Source organism: Miniopterus natalensis, chromosome 1 (genome assembly GCF_054644295.1).
Source record: "Miniopterus natalensis isolate mMinNat1 chromosome 1, mMinNat1.hap1, whole genome shotgun sequence".
NCBI lineage: Eukaryota > Metazoa > Chordata > Mammalia > Chiroptera > Miniopteridae > Miniopterus > Miniopterus natalensis.
In genome coordinates this window covers 59,680,499-59,701,719 of record NC_142081.1, presented here as the reverse complement: position 1 = coordinate 59,701,719, position 21,221 = coordinate 59,680,499, and the positions used below count along the sequence as shown (strand labels likewise).

General features: G+C 35.9%; 1 protein-coding gene across 3 annotated transcripts in view; it reads left to right on the top strand.

The window, feature by feature from the left end:
* KNL1 (kinetochore scaffold 1) overlaps positions 1 to 21,221 on the top strand; it is a 55,106-nt gene that overhangs the window by 5,322 nt on the left and 28,563 nt on the right. For all 3 annotated transcript variants that reach the window (XM_016220405.2, XM_016220402.2, XM_016220403.2), the window contains 6 exons: positions 1,209 to 1,268; positions 7,231 to 7,292; positions 14,832 to 14,884; positions 15,100 to 15,133; positions 15,700 to 15,737; positions 19,775 to 19,827. In XM_016220405.2, the coding sequence (XP_016075891.2) occupies positions 1,209 to 1,268; positions 7,231 to 7,292; positions 14,832 to 14,884; positions 15,100 to 15,133; positions 15,700 to 15,737; positions 19,775 to 19,827 (300 nt within the window). The remainder of the gene's footprint in view (positions 1 to 1,208; positions 1,269 to 7,230; positions 7,293 to 14,831; positions 14,885 to 15,099; positions 15,134 to 15,699; positions 15,738 to 19,774; positions 19,828 to 21,221) is intronic.

Below are 21,221 nucleotides of genomic sequence, written 5' to 3'. Positions count from 1 at the left end.
TGATACTTTAATATAGCTGTTTAAAAATATACAGTGGTACCTCGGTTTTCGAATGTTATCCGTTCCAGAAGACCATTGGAGTTCTGAAACGGAAAACAGAGACTCAGCAGCCTACAGATAGGCCTCAGGATCTTGCACTCAGCAGAAGCCGTGTGGCATATTCAACTTCTGAGGTATGTTCCAAAACCGAAGCATTTACTTCCGGGTTTACGGCATTCATAAACCGAAATGTTAGACAACAGAGACGTTCGAAAACCGAGGTACCACTGTATTTAAACTGCCCAGCCGGTGTGGCTCAGTTGGTTGAGCATTGTTCCATGCACTAGGAGGTTGCTGGTTCAATTGCCAGTCAAGGGCACATGCCCAGGTTTTGGGCTCTATCCCTGGTAGGGAGCATGCAGGAAGCAACCCATCGATGTTGTGCTCTCATATCGGTGTTTCTATCTTTCTCTCCCTCTCTCTCTAAATATCAGTAAATTGCACTTTAAAAAAACAACATATATGTGTATGTGTGTGTGTATTTAAACTGGTGTACAAAGCTGTAGCAAGACACAAAAATATCCAACTTCAACTGATCTGAGCTCAGAATTTATTTGGTTATGAAATTGAAAAATCCAAAGATAGAATGACTGTAAACATGACGTACTGACCAGGGATTCCAACAATATCATCAATACTAGAATTTCCTTTCACTTTTTCTACTCTGGCTGCTTTCTTTGGGCAATCTCCATTATTAGACAGGCTCTCCATGCTTACTACTTCCAGATTCAAGTCCTACATGGAAAAACAGTGTCTGTATCCTCAAGATAAAAAAACAATCAACTCAGAATTGAATCGTTTGGCTTGATTATCTCAATAAAGGTCAAGTCCTCATTCCTGAACCAATCACTATTGCTGAGAGAATATCATGTGCAGATTGTTCTAAACCAGGGCTACATGCTGTACCCTAGATTCAGATGGAACTTCACCCAGACCACATGAGATCAGATTTGGGAAAATAATTGGGGAAGGTGGGCAGGGAGGGAGAGGGGAATAGATACCAAATATTTAAACGAACCACAAAGCATAGTATGGAACAGTATGAATTTGAGGAATTTGAGAGGTTTTTATAGGAATTTTAGCATCTCTACCTTTCTATTCATGGTATAACTTGAAATGAACTGATTATTAATAGATATGCTGGATTTTCTTCAATAATTCTCTTCTAGATTTTGAAACCCCCAAGGAGTCCTCTGCGGGACCTCAGAGATGGGAATGAAATAATTCAGGTAAGTTTCTAGTGCAAATGCTTTATAGATGACTATTTTCAGTAATATTGTTAATAGTTAGGAACTTTGTTAGCGATATGAAGAGAGAACATCATAAATGATTCTCAATTGAATAGGAATAAGTAAGCATCCCATGGCCTTCAGGTTAAAATCCAAACACTTGAGTAAGCTGGCACTCATGATTTTTTAACCCCTATTTACTTTGCAGCCTTCTTTTTTGCCACTCTCACACATATATCTTACCATTTGGAATTGCTTACTATTCCCCAACTAAGACATGAACTCTGAAACCTGCAAGTATTTACATATGATGTTTCCTCTGCCTGGATGGCTAGTTCTTCATTCTTCTTTTTTATCCCAACATTTTATTTAAACATACTGAAAGTAGAATTTTATAGTGAATGCTCATATAATCATCACCTAGATTCTACAATTAATATTTTATCATACTTTGTCATACATCTGTAGCCCTCTTTATTTGGTAATTCCTATTTGTCTTTCAAGACTCAGCTTTGGAATCACTTGTCTCAGAAAAATCATCCTCTACACCTTCTATTGTAATTGTTTATTAATGTCCTTTCTAAATTGAGAGCTCCCTAAAGGCAGGAACTTCATCATGTGTTTTTTAAATTTATTGTGCCTGATACATAATGGCTTTTAGTACATTTTGTTGATTGATGCAATGCAAATAGTTTTGGAGAACATATAACTCTGAGTGCTCATTCTACTTTGGTCTCCTTAATCTTTCTTTTTTTTTTTTTTACTTTCCCATTTTTTCTTTTTTTAAAATTTATTACAGTTTACATTCAGTATTATTTTTTATTTAGTTTTATATGTACAGCACAGTGGTTTGACAATCATAAAGTTCACAGGGTGTTCCCCCTGATATTTTCAGTGCCCACCTGGCACCATACATAGCTATTACAGTGTTATTAACTGTATTCCTTATGCTGTACTTTACATCCCTGTGACTGTTTTGTAACTGTCAATTAGTACTTCTTAATCCCTTCATCTATTTCACCCAGTTCCTCAGCCCCCATCCCCTGGCAACCATCACTCTATTCTCTGTATCTGTGAGTCTGTTTTTGTTTTGTTTATTTTGTTCTTTAGATTCCACATATAAGCGAAATTATATGATATTTGTCTTTCTCAGTCTGACTTATTTCACTTAGCATAATAGCCTCTAGGTTCATCCCTACTGTTGCAAATGTTAAGATTTTATTCTTTTTTATGGCTGGGTAATATTCCGTTGTATATATGTGTCACAGCTTTTTTATACACTCATCTACTGATGGGCTTTTGGGTTGCTCCCATATCTTGGCTATTGTAAATAATGCTACAGTGAACATAGTGGTGCATATATTCTTTCAAATTAGTGTTTTGGATTTCTTTGGATATATACCCAGAAGTAGAATTGCTGGATCATAAGGCAATTCCATTTTTAATTTTTTGAGGAACCTCCATACTTCTTTCCATAGTGGCTGCACCAATGTGTATTCCCACCAATAGTACATTAGGGTTCCCTTTTCTCTACACCCTTGCCAACGCTTGTTTGTGGATTTATTGATGATAGCCATTCCAACAGGTGTGCGAGGTGATGTTTCATTGTGGTTTTAATTTGCCTTTCTCTGATGATTAGTGATTTTGAGCATCTTTTCATATATCTATTGGTCATCTGTATGCCCTCTTTGGAGAAGTGTCTACTCAGGTCCTTTGCCCATTTTTAAATTGGATTATTTGATTTTTTGGTGTTGAGTTGTATGAGTTCTTTACAAATTTTGGATAGTAACCTCTTAGTATCATTGGCAAATATGTTCCTTCCATTCGGTAGGTTGTCTTTTCATTTTGTTGATGTCTAATCTTTCTGTTTCTCAAATACATCAAACTTTTTCTGCATTGTGTCTACAGTGCTTCTACTCTACCCAACTCTTCATCTGACTACTAATACTTCAGGTTTCTACTTAAATGTACTGTCTCAAAGAAATCTTTCCTGATTCTCAGGCTAAATTAGTTTTTTTATGTAGTTTTCTTTCATACCACTCATTTTGAGTTTTACATTTGTATGAATTTTTTGTTTGAATGTGTTTCACCATTAATTCCTAGTACAGTAGGGCTGTATTTTCTTTACCACTGTTTTTCTATCAGCACAGGATCTAGAATGTGTGTATTTTTAAAAAATGTGTTTTTATTTATTCATTTTATTTTTTATTGAATTTATTGTGGTGACAAAAATAAAATTATATAGGTTTCCAAGGGGTACAATTCTATAATACATCATTTGTGTATCGTATTGTGTGTTCACCACCCCAAGTTAGGTTTCCTTCCATCACCATTTATCCCCCTTTTACCCTCTCCTACCTCCCCCTGACCCCTCGTTAAAAAAATGTTTTGGTTTTTTTGTGTTTTGTTATTTTGGTTAAGGCTCACCCAAGGATATTTTCTCCAATGATTTTTTTTTTTTTTTTTTAAGAGAGAGTGGAAGGGAGGAGAGGGAGGGAGAGAGAAATATTGATGTGAGAAAGAGACATTGATTGGTTGCCTCCTGCACCCTCCCTGACCAGGGCCGGGGATTGAACCTATAACCCAGGTATGAACCCTTGACTGAGAATTGAACCCACAACCCTTGGAAACCCCTTGGAACAATCCTTGGGTGTTCGGGCCAACGCTCCAACCACTGAACCACACCAACCAGGGCAAAAAAAATCTTTTTAATGAACTTTGAATGATTAAGTGACATTTATAGACTTATAGAGCTTTAGAATCAACAGGACCTCACCAGTAATCTTTTGGTGGTGGTTGTTGTTCCTCTCCACAGAAATCCTCAGTGAAAGGTGAAAGATTTATGCAATCTAAAGAGAAACTAGAGTATTATCACCAGTAATCTTGAATCTAGTTTTTACATTTTATAGATGAGAAATATGATGTCCAGAGAGGTTAAATGTTTTGTCTAAGCCCACACACCTAGTTTGTGGCAGACTTCAAATTAGAGCTCTAATCTACTAATTTCTAATATACCACACAAATTTGTTTTTCTTTTTTAGTAAGAAATATGCTAGTATTTGGATCTGAAAATACTGTTGAAGAGTAGTAGAAAGCCCCAGCCACTGAAGACTTGAAATAGTCTAGCAGTTTCCCTTCCTGTCTCTCCTGATAGAACTAGTCAAAGTTAGTTTACAGAGACTACAGCAGATCAAGAAAAAAGTAGATATAAGTACCTTTAGAGGACTATACCTAGTCTGTGTAAGCCATGCTGCCCAGACCCACCATGCCTTCTAAGAATACTGAAGAAAGTGGAGCTTGCATTTTGAAGATCATTTCTGAGGGAACTGACTTAGGTGATAAGTTGCTTGTCTTACATACCCTTTTTTTCATGCTGAATATTTCACTTTATCTGTAAAGAAAGCCTTTCTAGCATAAAAAACATATTAAAGTTGTAGAAAAAAGAAAACAATGTATTAGTCTCTTTTAGTACCATTATTTCCTGTGTTAGTATTATTGTCATACACCTTGCTGACTGATCACGAGTATACATGCATTTCCATGTCCAAACATTGCTTACTGGTCACGAGATAACTTGTGTCTGCACTTACATTAATTTAAATAATTGTAAACACCTTGCTGACCGGTCAGGATAGAAAAGTAGCTGGCCACATGGGCGAGTTCTGGCTCAAAATAGCTGGTCAGCAAGGTGTTAAGCTCGAGGTCACCTGTAGTATCTGTCAGGATGAACATTCCTGATTCTTTGTTATAATAAGACTTATGTTCAGGTATTCAGAATTAACACAGTAAAATTCTCTGTGGATTTTGTTTGTTTCTTTGTCTTGCTTTTTGTGTTTAGTATCTATGTGAGTAAAAATGTTAGCTCTTGGTAAGGAGTATGAGGAAAAATAAAAACTGTGTATTATAATGAAAGATGCTCAACATCACTAATCATTAGTGAAATGCAAATTATAACCACAATGAGATGTCATCTCATACCTGTAAAAATGACTACCATCAAAAAAACAGAAAATAAGAAGTGTTGGCTTGGATGTGGAGTAATTGGAACCTTTGTACCTTGTGGGAATGTGAAATGGTAGAGCTGCTGTGGAAAACAATATGGCACTTCCTCAAAAAATTAAAATAGAATTACCATATGATCCAGCAATTCCACTTCTGGGTATATACTCAAAAGAATTGAAAGAAGGATCTTGAAGAGATGTACACCCCTGTTCATGGCATCACATTTCACAGTAGTCAGAGGGAGGGAGCAACCCAGTGTCCATTGACTGATGAATGGGTAAACAATGTGGTATCAATGGAATATTATTCAGCCTTAAAAAATAAGGGCGTTCTGGTCCTGGCTGGTGTGACTCACTTGGTTGGGCATTGTCCTGTGCACTGAAGGGTTGCCGGTTCAATTCCCCATCAGGTCATATGTCTAGGTTTCAGGTTTGGTCTCCGGTAGGGGGCATGCAGGAGGTAGCTGATCACATCAATGTTTCTGTCTCTCTCTCAAAAAAAAAAAAAATCAATTAAAAAATCTTTAGTATGGCCCGGCCGGGTGTGGCTCAGCGGTTGAGCATCGACCTAGGATCCAAGCGATCAGGGTTCGATTCCCGGTCAGGGCACATGCCCCGGTTGTGGGCTCGATCAATGACTCTCATCATTGATGTTTCTGTCTCTCTCCCTCGCCTTTCCTCTCTCTGAAATCAATAAAGATATATTTAAAAAATAAAAAATCTTTAGTATGGATGAACCTTGAAACAATTATGCTAAGTGAAATAAACCAGGCACAAAAGAAAAAAAAAATTATGATTCCACTTATGAAGTACCTAGAGTAGTGAAATTCATAGAGACAGAAAATAGAATGGTTGTTACGGAAAGGTTGGGGTGAAAGGGAAGTTGTTTGATGGATATAGACTTTCAGCTTTGCAAGATGAGAAGAGTTCTGGAGATTGGTTGCATAACAACATAGACATACTTTACTGAACTGTACACTTAAAAATGGTTACAGCCGACCAGGTGTGGCTTAGCAGTTGAGCGTCAGCCTAGGATCCAGGAGATCGTGATTCGATTCCCAGTCAGGGCACGTGCCTGGGTTGCGGGCTTGATCCCCACTTGGGGGTGTGCAGTAGGCAGCCGATCAATGATGATTCTCTCATCATTGATGTTTCTCTCTTTCTCTCCCGCTCCCTTCCTCTCTCTGAAATCAATAAAGATATATTTTTAAAAAATGGTTAAGATGCTTGAGTACATTGTGCTAAGTGAAATAAGCCAGACACAGAAGGACAAATACTGTATGATTCCACTTACATGAGGTATCTAAAATAGTCAAACTCATAAAAGCAGAGAGCAGAAGAGTAGTGGTTGCCAGGGGCAGAGAGGAGGGGAAAAAGGGAGTGGCTAATAAACAGGTATAAAATTTAAGTTATGCAAGATGAATATGTTTTAGAGATCTGTGCAACACTGTGCCTATAGTTAACATTGTATTGTACCTTTAAAAATCTGTTAAGAGGGTAGATTTCTTGTAAATTGCTCTTACCACAATAAAATGAAATAAAATTTTCAAAATGGTTAATATGGTAAATTTTATTTATGTGTATTTTACTACAATTAAATTTTTTTTAAATCTTAAAAATAGTAAGTTTATCATAATGGGCAACATATCATTTGCTTTATCCTCACTCTTCTTCTCGGTAGCAAAATAGCCATTGACTTAGAGAGAAGGTAAGGGGACAGTAACCTCCTTAAATATATGTTGTTTGTGTCAGTATGCTTATTATCATTCACATTGAAAATTATATTCATGTTTGTTAAGTGTTTCTACATTGGGATATTTTGGAGACTCAAATTAATAATAATGAAAATTACTAATAATTTCAAATTATTTCAGAATAAGACTTGGGCTGTCTATAGTACTCTGGAGACCTAATTCACAGTGGTTTCATTAAGAATCATACCATATATTCTCTGCCCTTAGGAACCCAATGCTTCGAGAAATAAGAAAAGCTCTCGTCGAGTCAGCTTTGCAGATACTATAAAGTAAGTTGAAAGGAGAAATAATTTTAAATGACAGGTAATGCTTTGTTGTGTGTCAAACTAAATATGTTAGTGCTGACTCAAATAGTCTATGTTTCTGTTAGATAAGCATTAGAGAATTATTATTTAAAAGGTTGTTATTTAGCATTATGCTTAAAAGAAAAACACTGAAAATGTTCCCTCTAAAGTCAGGAACAAAACTACTAAGTCTTCAAATTTTACTACTAAGATGATGCAAAGGTCTGGGTTACACAGACAAGTCTGAGGGAAGTAGAGGTATAAAGAAAGGTTATTGGGAAGTTTGAAAAAAAGATTTCCAATTTGCTCTTCCTTTTTTTTCTATTTCATGATGAAAAATTATAACACAAAAGTAGAGAAAATAGTATCATGAAAACTCAAGTGTTCATTTTCCAGCAACAGTTGTCAACTATGGCTACCCTTGTTTAACTATACTCCCACTTAGTTCCCTTTCCCCTCCTACTGAATTGTTTTCATATGAATCCCAGATGGATTTCATTAGTTATATTTTTAAAAAACTATTTTTAAAGAACATATTAATAATGCTATTAATATGTCTTTTAAAAGCCAACGGAAGCCCTGGCCAGTTTGGCTCAGTGGTTAGAGCGTTGGCCTGAGAACCGAAGGTCTAGGGTTTGATTCCCAGTCAAGGGCGAGCACATGGGTTGCAGCCCTTCGGGTGCATGTGGGAGGCAACCAAGAGACAGATGCATCAGTGTTTCTCTCCCCTCTCTTCCTTCCACTCTAGAAGTCAATGGAAAAAAAAATATCCTCAAGTGAGGATTAACAAAAAACAAACAAAGCCAACAGTAATTCCATGACACTTTTTATCAAATATCTGATCAATGTTCACATTTCTCTGATTGTCTCAATTTTTACCCCCATGATTGGCATGACTCAGAATCCTAACAAGGTTAACACATTCTATTTGGCTGCTATCTCTCTTAAGTCTCTTAGTCTGTAGGTTCTCCTTCCTTTTGTCCCATTGAGTGTCTCACATTCTGGATTTTGCTGATTGTATCCTCATGGGGATAACATTGTGAAGTGTGTCCCTCTACAACTGATTTCCTGTAAATTGGTTGTTAGAGGTAGAAGGCTTGATTTGACTTAAATTTGATATTTTGGACAAGAATATTTCATAGGTAGTGTCCTGTGCTTATTGTTCAGTTACCTATCTTTTTGTAATGTTAATAGCCATTGATGATCATTGCCTAGATCCATTATGTTTTTAGAGTTTTTGCTAATTGACAATATTCTCATTCTGTCATTCCTTCTGCATTTATAGCACTTCTATTGAGAGGGTTTTCCCATAAAACTATTTGTTTGCTTTGAATTATGGTTCATATAGGAAAGACAGGTTGAATGAATGCTTGGGGGGTGTTTTTCCCCCTTTACTTACTAGTTTTCAGTGATTTTCTAGTATCTTCAAAGTTGACTAATGAGGTATTTTTCCCTAGTATCATTATCTAGATATCTAAGTATCTATGTCATGAACTTAAGTATATTTAATATGTTTCAGTAGTTGTAATTATTATTTTTATTAGTACTCAGGTTATTCTATCTTTGAACAATAGAATCTCTTCAGATTGGTTCCTGGCCTTTTAACATAACACCAATAATATTTAATAGTTTCTTTACAGTATATCAAGATTTTCATGTTCATCTTATGTATTATCTGCCCCAGACCTGGAATCACCCATTTCTCCAAGGAGTGGCTCAGTTCTTTTAATAGGAAATGGCATTTAGAAACCACAATATGGATGTTATAGGTTCTCCTCACTTTTGAATTAGTCATTGTTTCTAGGTCATTTTTCTTAATGTGTATAGTTGTCTTTTTCTTCTGACTTGTTAAAGTTTCTTAATTGTTAGGGCTATCAGCCCTTTTTCATCTGCATTGCAATTTTTTTTTTTTTTTACCTGTTTTAATTTTCCTTATTTGGTATTTTCCTGTATAAAAGTTTTAAATTTTTATTTCGTCAAATCTGCCCGTGTTTTTGCTTTGAGTTTCCAGATTTGTTTAAAATATCAGATGCCAAATTATTTTCTTTAATTCACCTGTATTTTCTTCTGGTCTCTTTATAGGTTCATTTTATTTAACCCATCTAGAATTTATTTTGGTGTTAATGAGTAAGATGGAACAATAAAGCTGATTTTTGAAATTGTTTTTATTTTTAAATCCAAGTCCACATTTTTCATAAAGTTGGAAGGAACAGATCAGATATCATTCTTTTTTTTTTTTAAATTTTAAAAATATTCTTTCTCCTTCCTAGAAGCAACTTCTAAGAGCCTTTTTTTCCCTCTTAGATTTTTTTAAAAATAAGTATTGATTTTAGAGAGAGCAAGGGGGAGAGAGAGAGAGAGAAACATCAGTGATGAGAGAGTCACTGATTGGTTGCCTTCTGCATGTCCCTTTACTGGGGATCAGGCCCACAACTGGGGCATGTGCCCTTACCGGGGAATCGAACCTCGATCTCCTGGATCATAGGTCGATGCTCAACCACTGAGCCACGTCGCTTGGGCTCCTGCTTAGGTTTTAAAAACCTGACAATAGGTGCTCGAAGATACCTTTCTTTTGTATTATTTCTCAAAAAGAAAAAGCTCTGTCCTCTCAATAATCATGTTGAAATGATCATTTTAATATAGGAAGATTACCTATCTCAAATAATTGAAAGTGGATTTATATATGTCTAAGTTTTTTTTCCCTTTTGAAATACTTTTTTTTAAATCTTTATTGTTGAAAGCATTACATATGTCCCCCCATCTCCCCCCATTGATCCCCTCTACCCGGCATCTGCCCCCACCTGTCCCCCCAGGCCTTCTCCACACTATTTTTTGTGTCTATAGGTTATGCATATAAGTTCTTTGATTAATCTCTCCCCCACACACTCCCCCACCCCCTGCCTTCCCTTTGAAATTCGTCAGACTGTTCCATGGTTCTATGTCTCTGTATCTATTTTGTTCATCAGTTTATTTTGTTCATTAGATTCCACATGAGTGAGATCATGTAATGCTTGACTTTCTCTGACTGACTTATTTCACTTAGCATAATACTCTCCAGTTCTATCCGTGCTGCTCTTTTTCACAGGTGCATAGTATTCCATGATATAAATGTACCACAGCTTTTTTATCCATTCATTTACTGATGGGCACTTGGGCTATTACTTAGCTATTGTAAATTGCATTGCTATGAACATAGGGGTGCATAGATTCTTTCTAATTGGTGTTTTGGTTTTCTTAGGATATATTCCTAGACGTGGAATCACTGGGTAAAATGGCAGTTCCATATTTAATTTTTTGAGGAAACTCCATACTGTTTTCTATAGTGGCTGCACCAGTCTGCATTCCCACCAGCAGTGTACTAGGGTTCCCCTTCTCCACATCCTCACCAGCACATGTCATTTGTTGATTTGTTGATGGTAGCCATTCTGACAGGAGTGAGGTGACATCTCATTGTTAAATTTTGATTTATTATTAATAACTAATATTGAATATTTACAATGCGACTGGCACTATGCTACTATTTGCATTTATTACTCATTGAATTCTAACAACCATATCTCATTTTATGGATAAGGAAACTGAGGCTTAGCTTAAGTAACTTGCTCAGGTTCCCATACTTATTAAGAGGTAGGGCTCAGACTTTGTACTATTTCACATCAAATATTCTTAATTATTACATTATGATGGCTTCTCTTATGTTTTTCACGTTGTTGGTATTTTCTTTTTCCTCTAGTACTTATGAAATTAGATGTATTTTCTAGGCCTATCCGATTGGTATTACATTACTTCTTTCTGCTTTCTGTGTTTTTCACATTTGCTCTGTTATTAATGCTTACTTGGCTCTCTTAAAACTCTCACCTAACTGAATTTTTGGAATTAACCTATATTCTTTATTCCCTTTGTAAAGCATACTGCTTGATACCTACAGTGCACTGAACACTGTCATGACCATAAACTTTAGATTCCAAGAGTTGATTGGCTGGCTTACCAAGGACTGTCTGTCTTGTTTATGTAGTTGAAGTTGCAATTGCATAACTTAATCTAATATTACATAAACCAATGACAATGAGCTCAAAGACAAAGATAGTTATTTCTGTGAAAATTATATTGAATGGCTGGGAAAAGGTTGATAAAGGTGAATTAATTTTTTAAAATTACTTTCAAATTTGGTATGGGTGAGACAAGACAAAAGACAAGGAGGGAAATCAGTCATAAAAATTTGGAAGGTTTCTGTGTTAATATTGCTTTAAAGTGTGTTTAAAAACTTTACAAATACACTAAAATTATACCAGTAGATCCACACTCGGAGTAAAGACCTCAGATTGGTATAAAGAGATTTACAAATTAAAATCCAAGTTTTTAAAATGGTTAAGGTATATGTAGATCAGTTATGACTTCTTTTTTTAAAGATATTTTTTGATTAATTGACCAACTATTGATGCTGCTCATATTGCATAAAAAGGCTTCGATTGTTCTGTTGTAAATCATTTGAAGTTGTTTCAAGTACAGTTTTGTAGTTATAAGCGCAGGTTTTGAAGTCAGACAGATTTGAGTTTGCATTTTGGCTCTGCCACTTACCAGTTATGTGACCTTGGTAGTTACTTAACCTTTATGACCCTCAATATCTACATCTGTAAAACAACATGGTAATTGTTAAAATCATTAAAAATACACATAAAGAACATAGCACAGTGCTTGGCACACAGTATGCTTGGCATATAATATGCTTGCAAAGTGAATGATAATATTAGCAGAATGAAAATGAACTGATCAGCCCGGCCGGCATGGCTCAGTGGTTGAGCGTCAGCCTGTGAACCAGAAGGTCACACAGTTTGATTCCTTCTCAGGGCACATTCCCCAGGTTGCAGGTTCGATCCCCAGTAAGGGGCGTACAGGAGGCAGCTGATCAATGACTCTCTCATCGTTGATGTTTCTTTCTCTTTCTCCTTCTCCTTTCCTTTCTCTGAAATCAGTAAAAACATGTTTTTAAAAAAAGCCAAAGATTGGATCGAGTTCATCAAGCTCAAATTCATCAAGGCAGATATCAAATGCTACTTCTGCATAAAACTTTAATCATCACAATGAAAAGAGATCCCTTCCTCTGGGGTCCCTGCCACCTTATCTGAACTGTTAATAACAAAGGTCAGTAAAGTAATGTTTATAATCACTGTTCTAACGCTCTAGTGAAAGCACCTTGAGGTCAAGGATTATGTGTCAGACTAGTATACAGCACCAGGCATATAGTGAGCGCTTAATAAATGTTCGTTGAATGAAATTTTCTAGGTTATTGAGAGTAAAAGAATAATGATCCTGTCAGAGTTCATTAAAAAACTGTAATAGATTTTAATGTGGTAAACTAATTTTGGCATTTGAAATATTAATAGTACTTGATGTACCAAAGGGGAAGTTGAACTCAAAGTATACTTTACAAAGGATTCCCCCTGATATTTCCAGTACGCAGCAGGCACCATGGTTATTACACTAGTATTGACTGTATTTCCTATGTTCTCTACATCCCTATGACTATTTTGTAACTATTAATCTGTACTTTTCAATTCCTTCACCATTTTCACCCAGTCCCCCGACCCCCATCTCCTCTGGCAGTCGTCATTCTGTTCTATGAGTCTATTTCTGTTTTATTTGTTTATATTGCTCTTTAGATTCCACATATAAAGTAAAATCATATGGTATCTGTCTTTCTCTGACTGACTTATTTCACTTAGCATAAAACCCTGGAGGTACATTCATTTTGACTCAAGTGGTAAAATTCTTTTTTATGACCAAGTAATACTCTTACCACAGATATTTTTTTTTTATATCCACTCATCTATTGATGGGCTCTTGGGTTGCTTCCTTATCTTGGCTATTGTAAATAACGCTGCAATGAACATAAGGCTGCATATATTTTTCAAATTAATGTTTTGAGTTTCTCTGTCTATATACCCAGAAGTGGAATTGCTGAGTCATAAGGCAGTTAGTTCCATTTTTAATTTTTTGAGGAACCTCCATACTGTTTTCCATAGTGGCTGCGCCAGTCTGCATTCCCCCCAACAGTGCATGAGGGTTCCCTTTTCTCCACATCTTTGCCAACACTTGTTTGTGGATTTATTGATGATAGCCATTCTGACAAGTGTGAGGTGGTATCTCACTATGGTTTCAATTTGCCTTTCTCTGATGATTATTAATTTTGAGCATCTTTTCATATGTCTGTTGGCCGTCTGTATGTCCTCTTTGGGGAAGTGTCTATTCAGGCCCTTTGCCATTTTTTAATTGGATTGTTTGTGTTTTTGGTATTGTATGGATTTTTAAAATAAATTTTGGACATTAAGTCCTTTTGGATGTATCATTGGCAAATATGTTCTTCTCTTCATTGGGTTATCTTTTCATTTTGTTGGTGGTACCCTTAGCTGTGCCAAAACTTTTTAGTTTGATGTTGTCCCATTTGTTTATTTTGTTGTTGTCATTTCCCTTGCCCAAGGAGATATATCAGAAAAAATATTACTAAGTGAAATGTCTGATATTTTATTGCTTATGTTTTCTCCTAGGAGTTTTATGGTTTTGAGTCTTACATATAAATCTTTAATCCATTTTGAGTTTATTCTTAGATATGGTGTAAGAAAGTGGTCTGGTTTCATTTTTTTTGCATGTATCTGTCCAATTTTCCCAGCACAGTTTGTTGAATAGACTGTCTTTACCCTATTATATGTTCTTGCCTCCTATGTCCAATATTAACCGACTATACAGGCATGGGTTTATTTTTGGGCTGTCTGTTCTGGTCCATTGATCTATATGTCTGTTTTTTTGCCAGTACCATGCTGTTTTGATTACTGTGGCCTTGTAGTATAGTTTGTGAAGTATGCCATTGATATATTGATAGGAATTGCATTGACTCTATTGCTTTGGGTAGTATGGACATTTTAATGATTTTAATTCTTCCTATCCATGAACACAGTATATGCTTCCACTTATTTGTATCTTCTTTAATTTCTTTCTTCAGTATCTCAAAATTTTCCATGTACATGTCTTTTACCTCCTTAGTTAAATTTATTTTTAGGCATTTTATTTTTTTGATGCAATTGTAAATGGTATTGTTTTCTTAGTTTCTGATAGTTTATTATTGGTGTATAAAAATGAAATCAATTTCTAGATACTTATTTTAACAGTTCTAGTAGTTTTTTTGGTGGACTTTTTAGGGTTTTCTATATACAGCGTCATGTCATCTGCAAACAATGACAGTTTTACTTCTTCCTTTCCATTTGGATGCCTTTTATTTCTTCTTCCTGTCTGATTACTGTGGCTAGGACTTCTAGTACTGTGGTCAATAAGAGCCATGAAAGTGGACATCCCTGTCTTGTTCCTGATCTTAAGGAAAATGCTTTTAGTTTTTCGCCATTGAGTATAATGTTAGCTGTGGGTTTGTCATATATGGACTTTATTATGTTGAGATACAAACAGTATAAACTAATACCATAGTGTTCTAATTCAAAATTACAGATTTTGATTAATCTTTATTCTCTTTTCTAGGGTATTCCAGACAGAATCTCATATGAAAATAGTGAGGAAGTCAGAAATTGCAGGTAATATATTAATGTAATTCCAGCTAAGTCTGTTTTGTATAAAATTTTACTGTGGGTATCTAATTGATATAGCTTATTGCTTATTTTATTGCTTTAAAAGTATAACTTGAGCCTTGCGGGGCAGGTTTTTTTATTATTGTTAATGTCCTTATGCAGTTTTTCTAATGCTTCATCAGTGTGTCCTTGAAAAATTTTAATTTTTTTTAAATTTTTAGAAACAGAAGCAAGAGAAAATGTTCTATTTATACAGTAAGTAAGGAAAATGTTATTCAAATTACATTTTAAATGTTATTTATTTCTATTAAATAAAGTGCCTTTTAAATTAATATCCTTTTTGTTCTTTATTTTTGTGTCCCTTTTGTGTAATACGTAGGATTAATTTAAAAAACAAATTTTTGGCAGAATTTAATGTACTGTTATATTTGATAAGTATGTGCATTGTACAACTTATTCTTTAATAAAGCGATGAAATAACTCGTTCAAATATAAATCCTTAAATACATCAGCTGGTATAAAACAATAAATACCAATCTTCAGATTTTTTTCATTAAATTTATTCTTATAATATTAATACATAAAAAAGTAAATACCAGTAGCTCTTGAACAAATGGAAAGATGCCTATCTTCAAAAGAGAAATACAAACAAGACTATATTGAGATATAATTTTTCATCCAATCAGTTAAGAATATAGGTAATATGTTACTCATTGCTAGTGGGTATAAATTGTAGAAGGCAATTGGCATTATTATTCAACTGTTGTGATTCTTGGTAATTGTTTGGGGTACAGATTTTTTAAACACTTTTTAAATTTTAGGAATAAGAATTCAGAAGATAATTATTGTGAGATTACTGGTGAGTATGATCAGAATACTTTTCGTATCATATACCTTTCTCTTTATCCAGATTCCTTGATAAGTAATATCTAAAAGAACCATGAAAAAGAGAGTGTGAAGAGAGCTCTGTTCGTTACACAAAATTTTCAATTTAAAATTTCACAAATTTACTTTATTTCTTCCAAACCTGCTGTTCCTCATTTCCTCTATCTTAGACACTCTCTCATTTATTCACTCAAGTTAGGAATTGAGTCATTTTTTTTAACATTTGCTTCATTTCATATACTGTGTCTATTTAGCCCTACTCTCCATCCTGTCTCTTAAATATCTTACAAAACTGTCACTTTTTCTCTGTTCCTTCTGCCACTGTTCGAATTCAAGTTCCTATTATTCTTTCTTGGGCTATTGTGTATAGTTTCTGATCCTCCTAATCTATTCTATGTATTTGTTTTTTTTAAATTCTGTTTTTACTTTTACCAGTATTTATTTTATGTTGAAGTTACTCCAGGCCATAAGTTTTTGTTTCTTCAGTTTCTTCTGGGATATCTTTTTCTTTTGTGCAGCCTCCTCTTCTGGTTTAGGAACAACCTGCTCTTTTTCAGGAAGGATCATCTCAGTGTGGCAGGGACAACTCATGTGTGTGTTAATCCACCCATTGGCTCTGTAAGTTCTGAGCTGGATGTTCACCTGGATATGCTCAATGACCATAAAATCTACATCTAAACCCTGAAGTTCAGCATTGCTCTCTGCATTTTTAAGCTTGTGCAGCAAAAATTCAGCACTCTTTTTGGGCTACTGACCCTGTGTCCAGCCCTATGTTTTGCTTGGGCACACCTACCAACTCTACAAGTTATAATGACAGAATGGCACACATTGCTTCTGTAAAGTGATATCCTTCAGATACTTGGTGGCTTTTCAAATATGCCTACCCTTGATGGTCTGGGCAATTTCACAAGTGTTCTTAAAGTGAACATGGAGATTTGAGCCTCTTGATTTGCATGATTTTGTAGGGTTTTCTGGGTCAAATGAATAGTGAACCATTATCAGAGGTTGTTTTCGGGAAGTGGAAGACTATTCTATGTATTTCTTTTTTTTTTTTTCTTTTAAATATGCTTTTATTGATTTTAGAGAAAGGGGAAGGGAGAGGAATAGAGAGATAGAAACATCGATGAGAGAGGAACATTGATCAGCTACCTCCTTCATGCTCTCTACTGGGGATCAAGCCTGAAACCCAGGCATGTGCCCTGACCAGGAATCGAACTGGTGACCTCTTGGTTCATGGGTCAACAATCACTGAGCCACCCCGGCCCGGCTCTAGGTATTTCTAAATCTGATCATATTACATTTGGGCTAAAAATTGTTCAGTGACCCTTTTTTTGCTTGCGGGATAAAACCCACACTCCTCAGCATAGACTTAGAAAGCCCCTTTTCATTTGGCTTGTCTTCTCCTCCAACTTTATTTTCTTTTCTTTATAGGCATCCTTTCCTCTGGCCCATGAAGAACTATTTGTAATTTCCCATGTGGACTTTTTTCCTGCCTTTACCCATTGTAAATGCTATTTTCTTTACCTAACGTGCGCTTCCTACTACAATTTGCCTAGCAGTCTTCTCATTTTTCACTTAGCTTAACTTCAGTGCTATTCAAAGTAACCAGTCCACAAATTTTTACAGTCCATGACAGAAGAGGAACTTACACTGGAATGTAAATTAACTATGGCAGTTAATTTACTAAGCTATTGTTTGGTTTAGCTGACATTTTTTTCTTAGCAAGGCTTTTTTGATTAAGGAAATATTATATGATTTACATTAGCTGCAAGCTTCTTATTCCATTGTGAATTGGTAACAAGCAGTTCATGGACTGGCACCATACATTAAATAATACTGGCTTAAATGGAGTCTTTTTTTTTTTTTAGAAGTCACTCTGTCCTGTGCTTTCACAACACTCTTATTTCTCATGTATTGTATGATTTATCATGTTGTAGTTTTGGTATTTTTTGTCTTGTTAAACTGGGAACTTTTGAGTCCAGAAATTTTATCTTTCCTTTGTACTTTAGTATATAGTTGTATTGGGGCACACAATAGATTCTTTTGATAAATGACTGGAAACTTAACAAATAAGGCTTCCCAAAAAAACCGGTATTTCATCATGTTTAATCAAGGTTGCTGTAAGCTCTTTAAAATGTTCTAAAGATTTGCTTTTATTTTTTTAATTTAGTTTAATTTTATTGATTTTAGAGAGAGAAGAAGGGAGAGAGGGACACAGAGAGGGAGAGAGAGAGACACATACACACACATAGATCAGCTGCCTCCTGTACATGCCCTGATGGGGAATGAAACCCAATACCCTTCGGTGCACCGGATGACGTTCCAATCAATGGAGCCACACCAGCCAGGGCCTATTTTTATTTTGTATAACCTTCTCCTGAAGACATGTTCATTGATTTTTAGAGAGAGGATAAGATAGGGAGGGAGGGGGAGATAGAGATAGAGAAAGATCAGTTGGTTGCCTCTTGTATGCAGGTGCACTGAACGAAGCTCCAACCAACTGAGCCATACCAGCCAGGGTTAAAGATTTGCTTTTATATTTAAGTATTTTTAAATATATTTCCTTTTTTATTATAGCATCTTCAATCCCGTATTTTTAAAGTCTAGTTTGTTACTTAAACCTTTATATTTTAATTCTAAAATGTCTTGACTCTAATTCCTTATTTCCATTCTCATTGTGTCTTGCCCTAGCATAAACTCTCATCATGTTGTATCTGAACTATTACAGTAGTTTCCTTATTGGTTCATCTTCTCTTGAATCTACATTCTTCTCCTCTAGAATTATTTTTATAAAATGCATATTTCATTATTGGAATGTCTAGATTCCTTATAGAATAAAAGATACTTCAAAATCTTACCTTAGCCCTGGCTGATTTGGCTCAGTGGTTTGAGCATCTGCCTGAGGACTGAAAGGGTCCCTGGTTTGATTCCGGCCAAGGGCACGTACCTCGGTTGCAGGTTCGATCCCTGGTGTGGGTCAAGGCGTGTGTGGGAGGCAACTAGTCAGAGTTTCTCTCTCCTCTTCCTCTCTCTCTGAAAAGCAATGGAAAAAATATCCTTGGGTGAGGATTAAAAAAATAAATAAACCTTCCTTATGTAGCCTTCTCTGACCACCATTAAAAAAAAAAATCTTACCCTAACATTCAGTCTGATCAGTTGGTAGTCTTTACCATGTAACCTCTACTATCCAGGACATAAAAATGGAGAATTAAAGGGGGGGGATGAAGTAGTTCAGTCCAGACTTTCCACCTTTAAAATTTGCACCTCAACCCAGCCCATGTGGCTCAGTTGTTTGAGTGTTATTCCAAGCACCATGAGGTCACCGGTTTGATTCCCAATCAGGTCACATGCCCAAGTTGTGGGCTCAGTCCTCAGCAGGGGGCATGCAGGAGGTAGCTGATCAACGACTCTTACTGATGTTTCTTTCTTTTTTTTTATATCTTCATTGATTTCAGAGAGAAGAAAGGAGAGGGAAAGCGAGAGATAGAAACATCAATGAGAGAGTCATTGATTGGCTGTCTCCTGCATGTCCCCGACTGGGAATTGAGCCCACAACCCGGGCATGTGCCCTGACTGGGAATTGAACCCCAATCTCCTGGATCCTAGGTCGATGCTCAACCGCTGAGCCATGCCCGGCCGGGCTCTTACTGATGTTTCTGTCTCTCTCTCCGCCTCTCCCTTCCTCTCTCTGAAATCAATAAAGACATATATATTTTTAAAAAGTCAATAAAATGTAATAACTAACTTCTTACAGGGGCTTAGTAACTAATAAAACTTTAGTAAATACAGTAGTCACCCCTTATTAGTGGGGAGTATGTTTTAGGAATTTTCCATTTAATATTTTTAGACCATGGTTGACTATGAATAAGTGAGATCGCAAAAAGCAAAGCTGCTGATAAGGGGCTACTGTATTTGTAACTGATGAAGAACCTAACAAAAGGAAAATCAGGCTCTTGGTGAAGTATGTTTTTATCATTGACTATTGTTTTTTCTTTTCTTTTTTCTCAACAGGAATGAACACATTGCTTTGCGCTCCCATTCAGACCAAGATGCAACAGAGAGAGGTATGAGTTCATGCAAGCGCCTTCATATTTTAATTTTCCTCAACAGTTAAAACTTTTTTTTTTTGGAACTAAGCCTTTAAAATCTGCTGTGTAGCCCGGCCGGGTGTGGCTGAGTGGTTAAGCGTCGACCTAGGATCCAGGCAATCAGGGTTCGATTCCCGGTCAGGGCACATGCCCGGGTTGCAGGCTGCAGCCGATCAATGACTCTCTCATCATTGATGTTTCTATCTCTCTCTCTCCCTCTCCTTTCCTCTCTCTGAAATCAATAAAGATATAAAAGAAAAAAAAAAAAATTTTAAAAATTAATAATAAAAAAAAAAATCTGCTGTGTATTTTATTTTATTTATTTTTATACTATCCTTTATTTATTTTTAAATGTTTTCATTGATTTTTAGAGAGAGAAGGGAGAGGGATAGAGAGAGAGAAACATCAATGGTAGAGAAACGTCTTCGATCAGCTGCCTTCTGCAGGCCTCCTACTGGGGATTGAGCCCACAACCTGGGCATCTGCCCTGACTGGGAATCAACGGATGACCTCTTGCTGCATGGGTCAATGCTCAACCACTGAGCAACACTGGCCAGGCAACAGTTTAAACTTTTTAAACACTCAAAATTTAATGGTAATGGCGTGATTTAGGGCTTACCTACCAAAATGGACCCGTAGACTGGAAAAACTTCCTGTCCTTCGAGTTAACTAAGGAAAGTTAAATCACTGCCAGTTTATTTTTTATTTTTTAAATATATCTTTATTGATTTCAGAGAGAGGAAAGGAGAGGGAGAGAGAGAGAGATAGAAACATCAATGATGAGAGAGTCATTGATCAGCTGCCTAGCCTGTAACCTTGGCATGTGCCCTGACCGAGAATCGAACCCCGATTGCCTGGATCCTAGGTTGACGCTCAACCACTGAGCCACGCCCGGCCGGGCACTGCCAGTTTAAATCATATGGAAATATATTAATTATATCAGGACTTCTCACACTTTAATGGGCATGTGTATTATCTCAGGATTTTGTTAAAATATAGATTCTTATCCAGTAGATCTAGCTTGGGCCCTGAGATACTATACTTCTAACAATCTCCTGGATGTTACTAGTGCACTGGTCTATAGACCATACTTTGAGTAGTAAGGAGTTTGACTATATCCTTAAAAATAAAATCACTGCATTAAGGTTCAAAGAGAATCCAATTCCCAAGAGTACAGAGTGTTCTACAAATTAGCCATCATGCACTTATCCCTTTCTGAGTCTTTTTTATTTAAAATGAGAATGACCTATCTAATACAGTAATTAGAATTTCCATTATATTTGCATTTGATATTGTCAGTCATTCTAATGGATGTATAAATAACCTTGAACTTATAATTTGTCCAAAAGCACTAGAAGTATTCAAAGACT